The sequence below is a fragment of the Neltuma alba genome, unplaced genomic scaffold (genome assembly GCF_004799145.2).
Source record: "Neltuma alba isolate B1F8T4 unplaced genomic scaffold, ASM479914v2 tig00013179_pilon, whole genome shotgun sequence".
In the NCBI taxonomy this organism is placed as follows: domain Eukaryota; kingdom Viridiplantae; phylum Streptophyta; class Magnoliopsida; order Fabales; family Fabaceae; genus Neltuma; species Neltuma alba.
The window spans coordinates 209130-223675 of NW_021637489.1; the positions used below are offsets into that span (position 1 = coordinate 209130).

The 14546-nt window shown below is 34.5% G+C and overlaps 2 protein-coding genes across 4 annotated transcripts; both read right to left on the reverse strand.

The window, feature by feature from the left end:
- Window positions 1-1292: 1292 nt before the first annotated feature.
- On the reverse strand, window positions 1293-9459 carry LOC114735169 (beta-glucuronosyltransferase GlcAT14A). 3 transcript variants are annotated; one of them, XM_028922843.1, is made up of 5 exons: window positions 9448-9459; window positions 3959-4713; window positions 3793-3868; window positions 3601-3716; window positions 1600-2114 (listed from the first exon to the last, which is right to left on the reverse strand). In XM_028922843.1, exons 2-5 carry the CDS (start codon window positions 4536-4538, stop codon window positions 1600-1602), a joined length of 1287 nt encoding a protein of 428 aa, XP_028778676.1. In that variant the 5' UTR covers window positions 4539-4713; window positions 9448-9459. The 3 variants fall into 3 exon arrangements, with proteins under 3 accessions (XP_028778675.1, XP_028778676.1, XP_028778677.1); XM_028922844.1 differs by lacking the exon at window positions 9448-9459 and having other exon boundaries at window positions 3959-4503; window positions 4709-4789; XM_028922842.1 differs by lacking the exon at window positions 9448-9459 and having other exon boundaries at window positions 1293-2114; window positions 3959-4795.
- A 3986-nt stretch (window positions 9460-13445) lies between these two features.
- On the reverse strand, window positions 13446-14310 carry LOC114735175 (LOB domain-containing protein 22-like). The gene is made up of 2 exons (XM_028922851.1): window positions 13649-14310; window positions 13446-13551 (listed from the first exon to the last, which is right to left on the reverse strand). The coding sequence occupies exons 1-2, from the start codon at window positions 14308-14310 to the stop codon at window positions 13446-13448; spliced, it is 768 nt and encodes a 255-aa protein (XP_028778684.1).
- Window positions 14311-14546: the final 236 nt, after the last annotated feature.

The window sequence follows — 14546 nt, forward strand, 5'->3', positions numbered from 1 at the left end:
GGAGTTTTGGTATCCACACCTATATTAGGATCTTAAATAATTTCACTTCTTTTATTATAGGTTAAATCACCAAAATACCCTTTATTATAATTCTGAGTTTTAATCCAAAATAAATAAGATAATCAATAAATTACATGTCATTTGCCACATAATTCTTAATAAACTGATATGGCACTCAGTACGTTAGATTTAACAGTCATTTTAATAGTAAAGGGCTCATGGTCAAAATATGAAAGTTGAGGGTGTGGAATTTAAACTTTTAAAGTTGAGGGGGTCTTATACAACTCACCTAGAGTTGAAGGAAGTTGTGTATTTTGGCCTTTAGATTTTTATTAAGAAGCTAGGTTTCAATCCGGTGGTCAAATGAAATTGTCGCCGTCAATCTTTTATATGTCTTTCGCTTTCAGAATTTAATTTATTTTCATTCGGTTCAAGAATTTGGAATAATGTTCATGCATGTTAGGCCCCTCTTTCCCTCTACATGCGCCACATAGATGGAAATTTGGTTAACGTAATCACGCTTTTAGATTAACATAAACAACTACGCATAGAATTAATCAATAGTTATATGTAGCTGTTAATAAAACATATAATATCAATTTCTCTTTTATGGCTTTGGTCTAAGGTCAATGGACGGCTAAACCACAACAAAAACCTCAGCATCAACTATTGTAGAATTACTCAGTCTTGACAAGTGGAGTCTTCTGAAATCATGAGTAGAATAATAAAAAACTGCCGGCAAAATAATATAACATTTAACACAAGGATATTGTATCTTTGGAACAGTTATCGTCACTAACCTTAGGACCAACGAGACGTAATCATGTTAGACTCTATTATGCTGAAGATTGGCTGCCTCCTAAATCAGCACTTATCTAGGGCCCCTTTTGATATCAGCGGGCAACATGAGAAATACATTTTCAGAGAGTTAGGTTAAGATGAGGCCATAAAGATAACTATAGAAACAGGAGCCTGTAGCTCAGTAAAGTCGGTTTTAGTATAATAATATATTGGGTTAAAATACAATTTTAATAACAAAATTTATCCCAAAACACATTAGGTACCACAAAGTTCATCTATTTTTCTCTCATCGTAATCAAAACACACACACGCACTCGCTCCCTCTCGCTCTTCATTATTTTCTCAATCTCCAGATCTTTTATATGTATTTACACAAGACAATATGATTGATTGCTTGCACTCAAACACTACCTTCAGTTCTTAATATAAAATGCAATTAACGATACTTCCGAATCCTTAGATACGAGAAAAAGCAAGCATACAAGAGCATCTATTGAAAAGCATAAGCTTTATAGAAGTATATGATTCAATTTCATTTAATTTCGTCTCCCTACATGTTTCATCCACTCCTCTTCCACTCTCCCTCTTCTATTTTCCCCTTTTATGTACAATCAACATCAAGTTCGCCACCATGGGCAATCTAATTTGACCGGATTTGTCTCTCTTCTCATTATCAAAGATGATAGGCCTACTCCCAATACCTCTTTTCCAACCAAGAGGAAACTAAGCACATTTACAAGTTAAACGTTAAGGCTACTGGGAGGAAAATAAAATAAAGAGGGCTCCTGTTGATTATTGTCATTTGCACTGCCTTGGTCGAAATTTTTCATTTGACAACAATGAGGTGATTAAAGCTTCCAGCCTTCTTGAGCCAGGGCTAGGCTTTAGGACAGTAGTATCACCGACAACAGAGCAGGGATCAGTTCCATTATCCCTCCTCCCTATGCACCAGCCGCCCGGAACAACCATGCCTGGACCTCTTGATAATAGGTCAGCATCAACTTTGTCCAACACTGGATCGTCTCTGTGGAACTTCCTCGCAAAAGGAGCACTGCTATCAACCATCCTTTGCATGTCTTTAAGATTAAGGTAGTGAGGATGTTGCTTGGGAGGATTGTCCCAAGAAATAAAGTGGAGATCACTGTTCACGGTTGTGTTCTTGAACTCTGCAGCATTACAAATGACAGTGTGGAAGTATCCTTCAGGGGAAGATATGAAATTTGTGTAGTACATGAGAACAGTCCGAGGTAAGTTGTCCCATCCCCATATGCAGTAATCAACGAAAGATCTTGAGAGTGCCATCCATGCCGAACCTACAGAGAGAGGGAACTTAAGAATCAGCTCAAAAGAAGACATAAATCCTCTTGCATAAACTTTCAAAACTTAGTTTTCCCTCAGCAAGTTGAAAATTTAGATGCCAGCATTATCAGCACCTATTCTGTCCTATATTAGACCATACAAGGTCAAGAATAGACCCATGTTGGAAACATGCAGGACAATGAATGCTACATTAATACCTACACCAGGTCCAAGAACATTATTTGGTTAAGTGCTTTCAGATTTTATAGTATCAGTGTCAATCATTTACATGCCACAGTTTAAATGTGTTATCCTCAACCTAGTTCAAGAGCTACAGCTGCAGTGCCAACTCTTTTATGCTAATCACTGGACATGGGAACAAGCATTCTTCAGGCAGATGAGAACCACAGTAAATAAAAATCTTGAAACAGTTATGAGAAACTGAAAGAGCGTCACTAGAAGTCTAGGCTACATTGACAAAAATAAGGTGGTAGACCATTAAAAAAATGACAAGTGGTACAGATATTTTTGAAAAAAAATTGATCTGAAGCGGAACAAATATAATCATGCCATACTTATGCGCCCAGTCTACAAGCCCACAACATGATCAGAGTCATATCAGCACTCAAGGGAGACGTATAACCGTGTGATTTTAAGCTACCAAGAGTTCAATCCATGTGATAATATTAAATGATAATGGAATCATTAAGCAACCAGAAGCGAATTATGTTTTGCATATTTAATGCAAATCTAGAGCTGGTATGTACTAATGATCTGTCCAGGGTAATTTATTGTCATGCCCAATTAATACAATTACCACAATTAATTGAACAGCTCCTAGTGAGGAAGCCTGCAAAAGTCATTTAAGCTGCAATGTAACTAGAGAGGAGAAGAACTCAAATTGAACATCTATTTTGAAAGGACGCAGAGGAACAAACTTTGATTAGAGGAAAGCACAACAAAGTACAGATTAGGCACTCTCAAGATTAATAAAGATCCTGAAACATTACCAAATCTCAAATCGGGACAGATCACGTTCTATGACCTCAACTCTCTGTAAATAGTTTACAGATACTGTGCATCCTATAGGTATTCGCATTTCAACTAGAGTAGTCAAAGCTTTTCAGTTAATTCTAAGGCTTCAATTAAGAAGCCAATACTACCAGAATCGACCTCTACAAATAAAACTCTCAGCCTCAATATTCAATCAAGGTAGAATTATCTTTCACGCCACAGCCCACTGGGAGCGTACAGTTGACGCACTCTTCCAAGCATTCTGAACTCAAATGAACCGATGATAACATGAAACAAATATATGATTGAGTTTGATTCTAACCCTTCTTGTATAATTGGATCGCTAATTATTCAAAGAAAACTTCTTAGATATGGAGCATCCCGGGAAAGCTAGAACACGACTAAGCAGCACTGGAATTAGGCAGATACATAAAAAGAAGAGGACCGGAATTTAAAGGCTATGAACAGACAAGCAAATGATCTCACCTGTGAACAGTTTGAAGGCAGTTGGCCTACTCCTCCGCTGTGTAACCCAGAACACATCTTCTTTCTTATTCATGTACAAGCCTGGATCAATGATTATTGGTCTGGCCCTCTGATGACTAAGTCGCAAAGAACCAATCAGATAATCTTCCTCACGAAAATAGAAGAATACAACAAGGGATGAAGATCACTTACTCTTTCCATCCAATGTTACTGGTATGATCAATGAAATTCAGATCACGAGGCAAGTAGGAAAAGGCATGCAGCAGATCTAGTTAAGTAAAATCCACAGACCAGTTAGTCAGGGCAAAAAAAATCGTGCCAAAAATTTATCTCACGATGCAGTGTCAAAACAACTAACCATCTTGGGTAACAAGCGGGTAATCTGAAGCACTTAGATTTATGAACCAATCCCAATCACCTCCATTCTTCAACAAGATGGCCGCCGCGTGAAGGGTGTTTGAAACCATCGTGGGGCCTCGATATGTGACCAGATTGGCCTTTGTAATCATGTCCACATTCCCAAACTTCTGGAAGAGAGGATGATCTTTGACGAACTTATGCAGATCCAAACGCTCCTCCGCCGAAGATTCACGGTCCAAGTGAACGAGATAACGATTGTGGGGATGGTAGAGTGCTAAAAGTGTGCGCTTGAGCGCGTTGCCATCACCATTGGAACCAGATATGAAATAAGCGAGACGCGGTGGTGGAGGAAGAGACGAAACAGGTATTGGATGCAGCTTGGATTCCACAAAAACCGAGTTGGAAGCGGTCAGAGAACGGTAAAAGGGAAGGAGATGCGTGCCAGCGGGAGAGGTGAGAGTCGCAAGGCAGAGAACAAAGAGAAAGAGTACAGACCCAATGACGAAAGGGAAAATCCACCTGCGCTCGAATGCGTGGTGGTGCCTGAGATGCATGTAATAGCTCTTTAATTTCTTCATGTTCGGAGGGAATGAAGAAGAAAGAATATATATTAGGGAGGAACAGAGATTTAAGCGAAGCTGAAATCGGGGAAGACAAAAGAGGAAAACAAGTTGCAGCTAGCTAGAACTGATAAATAAACGATGACCGTACAAAAACAAGAACAACGACATCAATGAAGTCTGTTTACCTCCTCTTCATCTCTTGCTCCATCGACCTGCGTCCCTCTCACTCTCTGTCATCTAACCCTCACCCCTCGTAAATGGGCGACCACTCCGGTTCAGAACTCCAGGTTAAATGCACTCAGCTATTTATGGGCAGCCCAGTTTCCTTAATTTTTCATCATCATCTCTAATCCCTATTTGATCTAATTATTAAATGCCTGTCCTGACAATCTATCAACAAATCGTGAATCTGCTAGTCCAAAAAAAAAAAACAAACAAACAAACAAAGCAAAACAAAGCGTGAATCTGGCAAAAAAATAAAAAATCAGCAAATCGTGAAGTTTTTTATGAAAAGATTTCTTTCTTAGCTTTGTAGTTCTAGAAGGGCCATATTCTCTGAACAATATATCTCGGGACATTTAACATTTTTTTGGGAAAAAAAAAACTACTGTATTAAAAAAGTAATGGAATTCAATTAGGTTCCAAAAATGAGTTGACGCAATGGAACTGGCTTTCAAGATTAGCATTGACGTGGTTGTAAAAAAATGACAAGAAAGATAAGAATAACATGTCAAGAAAACGATGATGATCCTTTTAGCACTTAAATTAAGTTCGCTAATTTTCAATGTACCAATAAGTAAACCATTTTCGGTCAAAAATAAATATTAAAACCCATGGATTTGGGGGGGGGGGGGGAAGCAACTGTGGCTAGCGAATGGATGGGTCGCGGGTCATGGGTGCCTCTCCCAATTCCGGGATTATTTTTAAATATTCATAAATTTCATAGCTCCTTATCTTTCGCAGTTCCATTTCAGGCATCATTACGGATGTTTTTGCAATAAAATAGAAATGTTTTTATCTCGCATCATATGTGTTAAATCTAAGATATGCAATATGAACAAAGCAATATGAACAAAGTTATACTTAGTAGATATTCGATTCTAATTATAAGAGCCAGTTGACTAATTTGAGGTTATTAAGGAAATGTGTTAAGTTAGTTATTTGTAATAAATAGATATTGTCTTTCCTAAAATATTTTTGCTAATCAAGTGTGTTGGCTAGAGTTACATTATTAGAAGGACTACTTTGAAAAAAAATACATAAATATTAGAGACAAAATGGATTGAGATTTTATATTTAGAACCAAAATAAAAATCAAATAATGTTTTATATTAAAGAACCAGGTAGTATATTACATTTGATTGTTGGCAAAAAAAAAAAAAGGAAAAACCATATTGAAGGTACCTATACTTTCTCTCAATTTTTAATTTGGTACCTATGTGTTTTTTTCCTTTAATTAAACATTTAATTTTATCTTTTTAGCAACATTAGTTCTTATAACTTTATTCTATTGATATTTTTAGTCTCTACATGAGGATTAATGATGTTAATAGGGGGAAAATAAAGCTTTAGTTAAGAACAAAAAACACATAGGTACCAAATTGAAAATTAAAAAAAAATATAGGTACCTCCAATATAGTTTTCCCCAAAAAAAAAAAAATCCATTGCTCTATTGAACGCGATCGTTCACTGAGAATTATTAAAAAGCCTACTAGATACACTAATGATGATTTGGTTGCTTATGTACTTTTAGTCGCACAAGGTATATTTCTAAAGGTGTTGAGCCTTCTAGTCATTTGGGAACTATTTCTTATGCCGGTTCACCTAAATGGCTAATAGCAATCCATGAAGAGATTGGAAGTATCCATAAAAATGGTAATTGGGATCTACGTGAGCTTCCTAAAAACAAGCAAGCTTTAGACTGCAAATGGGCATCCAAAAAGAAAGAGGATACCAACAAATGAACGAAAAATAGTGGAAGGGTATCATATGTTAACTCAAAGCCTTTAAGGTTTAAGATTATGAGTTATTCTGCTTTATTACATTACTCATTTAAATTCAATTTGATCCTGTGTAGGACTTTTCATATCAAAACTCAAAGTTACTCGCATAAAAGAGGTCATGTTTCTTTAAAACAATTAGCTTGTGGCCCCGTGCAACGTAGGGAAAGCATTCATTTCCAATCTAATACTTAATTATGTCAAATATTAAATATCAGAGGAAATATATTAAAACGAGAGAGATAAAGAAAGAGAGTGTTATGTTTAAGGAGGGACGAAATAAAATAAATTTTCCTTAATATCCTCTTCGACCCTTTTTAAAATCGAGACACCCATGACTCGGTATTATTTTTCTTCTCATCCTTTTTTTAATTGGGAACTTTGATTAAATTTATGCCTTTTTCTCTTATCTTTATTTCACACTCTCGTATCACATCACGCATGTCTTCCAGTGTGATGCATGGGGAGCTTGTAAATATGAGGTTATTTTATCTTAATATTTTGTTAGAACTTGATTTATTATTAACTACTTATTATTATTGTTTGTAACCAGTTAATAATACTAATAATTGTTGGCAAAAAATAATTAATTAATAATCTAATTCCTAAAATTATCCCCATTCAAATTATGATAATATCTAGAGAGCATGCGTAATATCAAATGTTTATAAAATAAAAAATCATGGAATGTTTTTAGATTTACATGTAAAATCTTAATGAAATTCTAGTTGTAGGTCCGAAAATTCTCAGCTTGTTATGTTAAAATTTAGTATAGATATATTTATTATACCTTGAACTAAAAGTTATATTCATCAAAATATAAACATAAACTCTAACCAAATTTATTTAACTACCAGTTACATTAATCATACTATTTAGATTATCGCCATGCTAATCTATCACACCACAACTTTAATTCCTTTCTAATTTTCGTGGGACAACATGCTTACACTTTAAGTTTTTTATTGATTTGCCCAAGATAATTGGGATTTATCACGTTCACATAACAAAGTAATACAATTAATTGGAAATAGGTAAAACTATGCAATATTTGGAGTAATAACTACGACGAGTTAATGAGTATCCATTTCCTCTAAGAGAGAGGAAATGACAGCAACCAGATAAAGGGTGTGTTTGGCAAATAGCTAAAATTATGGTTTTGGATTCAAAACTATAGTTTCAGAAAAAATAAATATATTTTGCTTTTGGTTCAAATTAAAAAGTATGATTGTGCCTGTCAGAGTAGATCCCAGTAGTAATATGACTTTAACACCCATCAATTATTTTTTTATAAATGTATTTAATCTTATAATTTATAAATATATATACACATATTAATTATTTATTAATTATGTTATCTTATATATTATTAATTATGTTGGTAAAAAATATATTATTAATAATTTTTTTTCAAATTAAAATATATTATAAAATATATCTTTTATGTAATTATTATATTAATTTATACTCTTTTTAGTAATATGCACATATAAAAAGTACTTCTGATAACAACTATCTAAGCACTCTCACTTTATCAGAATCACTTTTTTATAAAATTTATTTTTCAGAAACTATTCTGTAAACTATGATTTGATTTTATTTAAATATCTCTAAAGAAAAGATTACTTTTTGTTTTATTGACCTAAAAAGAGTAAACATGAAAAAGTCCTTTCAGTTTGCAGCGCCATCAACTTTTGCCCTGTTTTGACATCGGACTTCCTGAAATAGGGGTTAATAATGAATTGACATTGATTGAATTACACCTCCCATGGCTAACCTACCAATCTACCATTCCCGCGCAAATATCTAACAATCCACTGTATCTATTTAGGAGGAATTCTTGTATGCTCCGGGAGCACCACATCATTTGTGCTCTGACTAATAAAAACGTGCCACCTCATTAAATGTAATCTGAGATGTAAGCTTATCTGTCAGCCTTTATTTAATTTCACAACTTTGCTTTTAGAAACTCCCGCCCATTTTTTTTACTCGCTCCTCTCTCAGAATCCGTCATCTCTGGCTTCTGCTTTCATAAACTCAGATTTCTCTATCTACCTCTCTAAGCAGGAAGCTCAGAAACAATGTCAATAACAGTCAAGTCTCTCTGATGTTCCCAACAACTGGAAAGATGAGAGGATCTGCTTTTGAAAACCCAGAACCTTCTTTGCTGAAAGTAATTTGCACTAGGCAAGTATGAGTGAAGACAAAGAAACAGGGGAAGAAGATGAGGGCAAAATCGAAGATAAGAGGAGAAGCAAGCATTCAAAAAACAGAGCAAGGATTTTCAAATCTTCAAAATCAGGGCTGGGTTTAACTATTTCTGTCATTGCAGGTCGTCTTCTCGTGACAGAGAGAACAACAAGGAAGTAACGATGGGGAAAGGAGGGATTTGGTGGACAGAGTAGGCAGGTTTCTTGTGGGCCCGCATTTGTAAAATGGTTGAGGGCTTTGCAATAAAGGGAAGCTTAAAGGGGAGAGATTGAGTTGGTGGTGGATGATGAAGAAAATGAAGAGATGATAGGCTAGAGAGAAGTAGAAGAAGACTTGTGTTTGAGGATACTGAGATTGATACAGATAAGAAGAATGAGGAGGAAGAAGAGACAAGGTGAGGATGAGCATATGTACTTCTCTTTTGTTGATAAGGTGCAGATCTGATCCTGTGAAAATGGCATCCAAGAGAAGAAAAAGTTAACAAGGAGAGAGAGTATGTGAAAAATGATGGAGCCGGAGATGACGGACTATGAGAGAGGAGAGAGTGAAAAAAATGGGCGGGATTTCTAAAAAGAAAGTTGCTAAATCGAATAAAGGATGACAGATAAGCTTACATCTTAGATTAAATTTGGTGAGGTGGCACGTTTTTATTGCTCAGAGCACAAATGATGTGCTGCTCTGGGAGCATGCAAGAATTCCTCATCTATTTAGACTTGTCTTCCTCGCGAAACTAGAGGAAAATAGAAACAAATAACTGCCTGGTAACTACGTCCCAACTCCCACGTATATACTGTCTAAGTTTTAATACTCCTCCGGACTTAAATATAATATCTTTATATATTAGTATAAAAATTTTATATTTAAAAATAAAAGAGTACTATTTATATTTAATATAAAGTTCCGTTGACTGACTTGAAAAAATTAAAATAAATAAATAATAGTATTTGTAGTTATTGTTTTTTCTATAAATTAATTTGTCTGGTTTATAAAATAATATATAATGTAATGATATATATAAATATTTTAGACAAATTATATAATATAGGTTATAATTAAGTAATTTTTTTTTTACTTTCTCATATTAATTAACTGTGTCTCACATTAAAAACTGAAGGTACTTTTTTTTCCCCTTTAACATCAGTACAATTTAAACCCACCTTCATCTTGTCTGGTGTCTTGCTCTCACCCGTTTCTAGTTACCTAAACTGACTTTAATAAGGAACTAATTTTATTTTAATACTCCACTCACCCCTAAAATAATACATAATTTTGTTAGTTGTTGTTTGCCTATATAGTATGTAGCTCAGAATTTTATGATGTTTTTTAAACAATATTTTAAAAAATGCCACTATTTAACTAGTGACGGATTTTTAAAAAATACGCATTATTATTCAGAAACAAACAAGCCTTTTGATTTATATAATATTGACAGCCATATATCATGTTTGTAGAAGGTGAAATATCTTGAATAATTTTTGAAGGTGTACGAGCAAATCCATGTGCTTCAAACGAGGATGGGGCAAGAGTGATAATAAATTAATACTCCTCTTATCCTTAATATAAAACCCATTTAACTAATTTGATTAGATTAAGGAAGTTAGGTAAGTTAGTTAATTATAAGAAATGTGACACATTTTTTCTAAAATACCATAATCATCTTTCTTAATATCCCATCTTCCTCTTCTACTTAATTATGGTCGATGGAGTATTTATAGGGGTAATTTAGAGAAAATTGATAAATATAACAAATGGGTCCTTATATTTAGGACTAAAACCAACTCAACAATTGGGTCCTATATTAAGGACCGGAGGAGTAGCATATAAAAAAAAAATAACTTTTCCCAATTTCTCTTATATATTTATTTCATAGAGTACAAAATTACTCAAAATAAGTTAAGTTTGACAACAACAAAAATCAAGAGACCAATCCCTCAAATACTATCCTTAATCCTCCTACAAATGTCATCAACTCACCGAAGCCCTTGGGTAAATGTCTGTGCCAACATCCAAAACAGATTCTCAGACCAAAACCAAAAAAAAAAAAATCCAAACAGATTCCAACTGAAGTCCTTCTTCTTCTCTTCACATTTGACTCCAACAGGCTAATAGTCGACAGAATATGAAAGTAATGCCAACATTGAAACCTGGGACGGATCTAAAAGGTAATCATCCATATGGGGACAAAATGGGAACCTACGTGGAAAAAAGGGATTAATTTTTTAAAAGAAAATTTTGTAATTCAGGGTACATTAATTGGGGTGCTTAATTTCATATCATCACTATATTCGACTACAGTAAACGGAAGTGTCGGGCGAAGATGTTTGTTAGGTGAGTCTATGTATGTGCTCCGATAGTTAATTAATCAGGGATCAAGTTTAATACCAATAATTAGGCAATATTCAAGGCAGGGATTTCGTTAAAACACAGTCATTGAACGTTGACTCCACATTATTATGGCTTTCGGGTCAAATGTACAAAAGTAAGGAACAAATTAATTAGGCTCAATACCCCACTAATTCAGCTGTGTGCATGTGATTTGTAACTTCAAATGTGCTGGCCCTTCATTATAATTTTATAATTTTCATTGTTAATCGTCACCTCTACGTCAATTATTGAGCTTGAGACGATACAGCGGACCACTCTTTAATTATTGCTTACGATACGTGAGGAAGCTAGGGTGTTGGTTTTAATTAAAGACCTCTCGGCAGTTATTTGCAGTCTCCATCCACTGTACAAATACACAAAGTGCTTTTCGCTACACGTGTCCACGTGTACCGCCACATCACGGTAATGGGATTCAGGGTGGCTTCTTAATAAGGCCCAATTTATATATATCAATATTATTTCCCTGCCAATGATTCTCTGAGGCCTTGTGAATCACCAGCAAGTTCCGAATAGGTTAGTGGGCTCACGCGTGGGCCTAACACCAGCGATGCGGAGGGTGCTCATAATGTCAGTGAACAAATTGTTCCATACCAATGAAAATTTGGTCCAATAAAAAAAACTAATCTTTTACAATATGACAAATGACTTGAATCTCTACTGAGAGAGATACTTATATTTGGAGTCTGATAGTATTTTAAATAGGATTAAAAAATATTGAGAACAGTGGAAGGCCCACACAAAAGTATGACACAAGTACTAATATGTGCTCTTTGAGTTTGGAAACATACACTAATATTAGTGAGCTCCCGAAATTCAATTCATCTAAACTTTTTGATTAAAAAAAATGTATGACAAATATAAATCTATTCAGGACTTTAAAGGAGAGTTCTTATCAGGAAACTTTTTAAATTAAATAAAATAAGATATCACTAGTTGATCAAGATTCAGTGTGATAGATATAGTCCTTGCAACACATGACAAAGTATCTAGTTTGATACACTGCATTCAGTTTGATAATATATAAATTAATGCAATATTACTCCGTCTTTTATTATAAGATCCTTTTAATTAAATTGCACAGTTTAAGAAAACAGTTAAAATCAGTTAAAAGCAATTAATATATAGCAAATGCAGTTTTTTTCCAAATACACCCCTACATATAACTAGATAAATGTGAGAGAGTAATAGTAAGATAAATAAAAAAAGAGAATATATTAAATATATTAAATCAGGGATAAAATAAGTAACACTGTATTAAATGCTCAAACAAATTCAAATAGGATTTTATAAAAAGGGACAAATCTATTCAAAAAATTAGATCTTATAATAAGGAACGGAGGGAGTATCTTACTAATTTATTGCTTATTTAATATAATTAATGTATTGTAGCAGCTTATACATTAAATGACGTATAAGTGTATAACCGTTGGCAAAAAGGAAAAAAAACGAGACGCATAACAAAAATGAGATTAGGCACTGGAATCACTCAGTGCGAAAAAAGAGAAGGAAGATATTGGAATCATTCGCATTTTGATATACAAATCTTACCTATAATGTGCATATTTGAATTCTACTCACAAGGATGCCTTCAACATTATAGAACACCTTCGGAGATCCTTATAAATGATCTACCAATAAGGTCCTCACAATAACAACAAAAACCTTTAGGAAAGCCCCTCTGCCATGCTTGCTTTTATTCTCATTCTCATTTTATTCCTGCTACGTTGGCTTGGATGATTTTTTTTTTTTGGGATGAAATGGTTGGATGAAAATGCACGGCCTTTAATTTGGATATATTGATTCCTATCACGACGAAAGAATAATTAAAATAAAATAACGTCGCTTAAGGTTACATCTTCTTTGAATTTTTGATCGAATTGACACACAAAACATAAAATAAAATAACAACAAGTATCTTAATTAAACTAAAAAGACTATAGATATAAATTCGTTTGAATGTTTCAAAACCTCAAAATGATAGTACCATGCTGTCATCTTATTGATATAGAAAAAAATAATTGTTGCCTTACATCCTCCAGAGGTGCAGGTCAAGCTCAAGCAATGTTTCATGTTTGGAAGATGAAATATGCAGTCATGGTGAGCTGATGCAATGAAAAAAATAAAACAAAGTGATGATAAGAGATTCATGATATGTCTGGGTACACTTGACTCATATCAAAACCCAAAAACACTATAAATGTAACTACATAGTGATCAATCTGTGAACATATCTCTGAATCTACGAGTACGTGAATAAGTGATTAATTAAAAATCAATACAATTCATCGTACCACGCCTTACTCTGACGACACCAATAATCTTGTTATCATCCTTTTACACTCGTCAAACCCAAGTATGCTGCTGCACTTTTGAGTTCATTCCTCGAACCACGCTCAATATGACACTTCCCTTCTCTCAATGATGGCTCCTTACTGTTCAATAACATTAATATATATTTAACAACATTCACATACGTGTCTTTACGGGCATGAAGGAACAAAATTAAAAAAAGAGATAGCAGTTACTCACCTTGACTCACATAGATCTTCTTCCCTGTATTCGATAAACAGTTGTTTGTCATCAGCCATTACATTATAAGGATTAAGATCACCATATTCAACTGTGTCCATTTCTGATTGATTAACTATAAAATTTGAGGACTGCGCGGCCATGGAACTGAAGGATTGTTGAAGACCAAAGACTTCATTTCCACCGCCACCGTCATCAAACATAACAATTTGATTGTTATTGTTGTTATATTGCAAGTGGTTCGACACTGACAACGTATCTGTACCAGCAGGCATACATTCCAATGGCGTAGAAGGAGAAATTTGATAATGAAATTGTTCTTTGTAAACGGCAAGTCTCGTTTTCAAATAACGTAGTTCCTCCATGGCGGCGAGTATCTGATCATTATAGCTCCATATGACTCCTAAACAGCCCAGAACCGGAAACTGTTCTCGCATATCAGATTCAAAGATAATAGATTTCATGGCTTCGTCCCTCTGTCTTGGCTCTACCAGTTCCAGGATTTTCTTGATGTTGGCGACTCCAAACAAACGGTGAGCATTGCTGAATTTTTTAGGTTGATCTGAAGGGAAATAAGGAGCCAGAGGGCACTCTTTTGAGCATCTTCTTCTCTGAAACTTGCACGCAGCGCAGGCCTTGTTTGAGCCTCCCTTAATTGTCATCATAAGCCAGATAATAATACATAGCCACCCGTCAAAGATCAGATTCTGAAAGATTTTCAAGTATGGAACTGATACCATTCAGCAACACTGAATCTGATGCAACTGGGAGCTCTGCTCCAGTATGTTCTAATTGGGATCCACGACTAAGTAAAACATTATACCTATTCAAAAGGAGACTTTTTTAAAAATTTTTATTGAAGAAAATAATTTTCAGGAATTAATATCCCATAATATAT

Coding starts and splice junctions, on each gene's coding strand:
- LOC114735169 (XM_028922842.1), bottom strand. CDS start 4,538: ATGAAGAAATTAAAGAGCTATTACATGCATCTCAGGCACCACCACGCA. Junction 3,717..3,792: donor AGTAACATTGGATGGAAAGA/GTAAGTGATCTT, acceptor TTTGCGACTTAG/TCATCAGAGGGCCAGACCAA. Junction 2,115..3,600: donor TGCCTTCAAACTGTTCACAG/GTGAGATCATTT, acceptor CTCTCTCTGTAG/GTTCGGCATGGATGGCACTC.
- LOC114735175 (XM_028922851.1), bottom strand. CDS start 14,310: ATGACAATTAAGGGAGGCTCAAACAAGGCCTGCGCTGCGTGCAAGTTT. Junction 13,552..13,648: donor GAAGATCTATGTGAGTCAAG/GTGAGTAACTGC, acceptor GTTATTGAACAG/TAAGGAGCCATCATTGAGAG.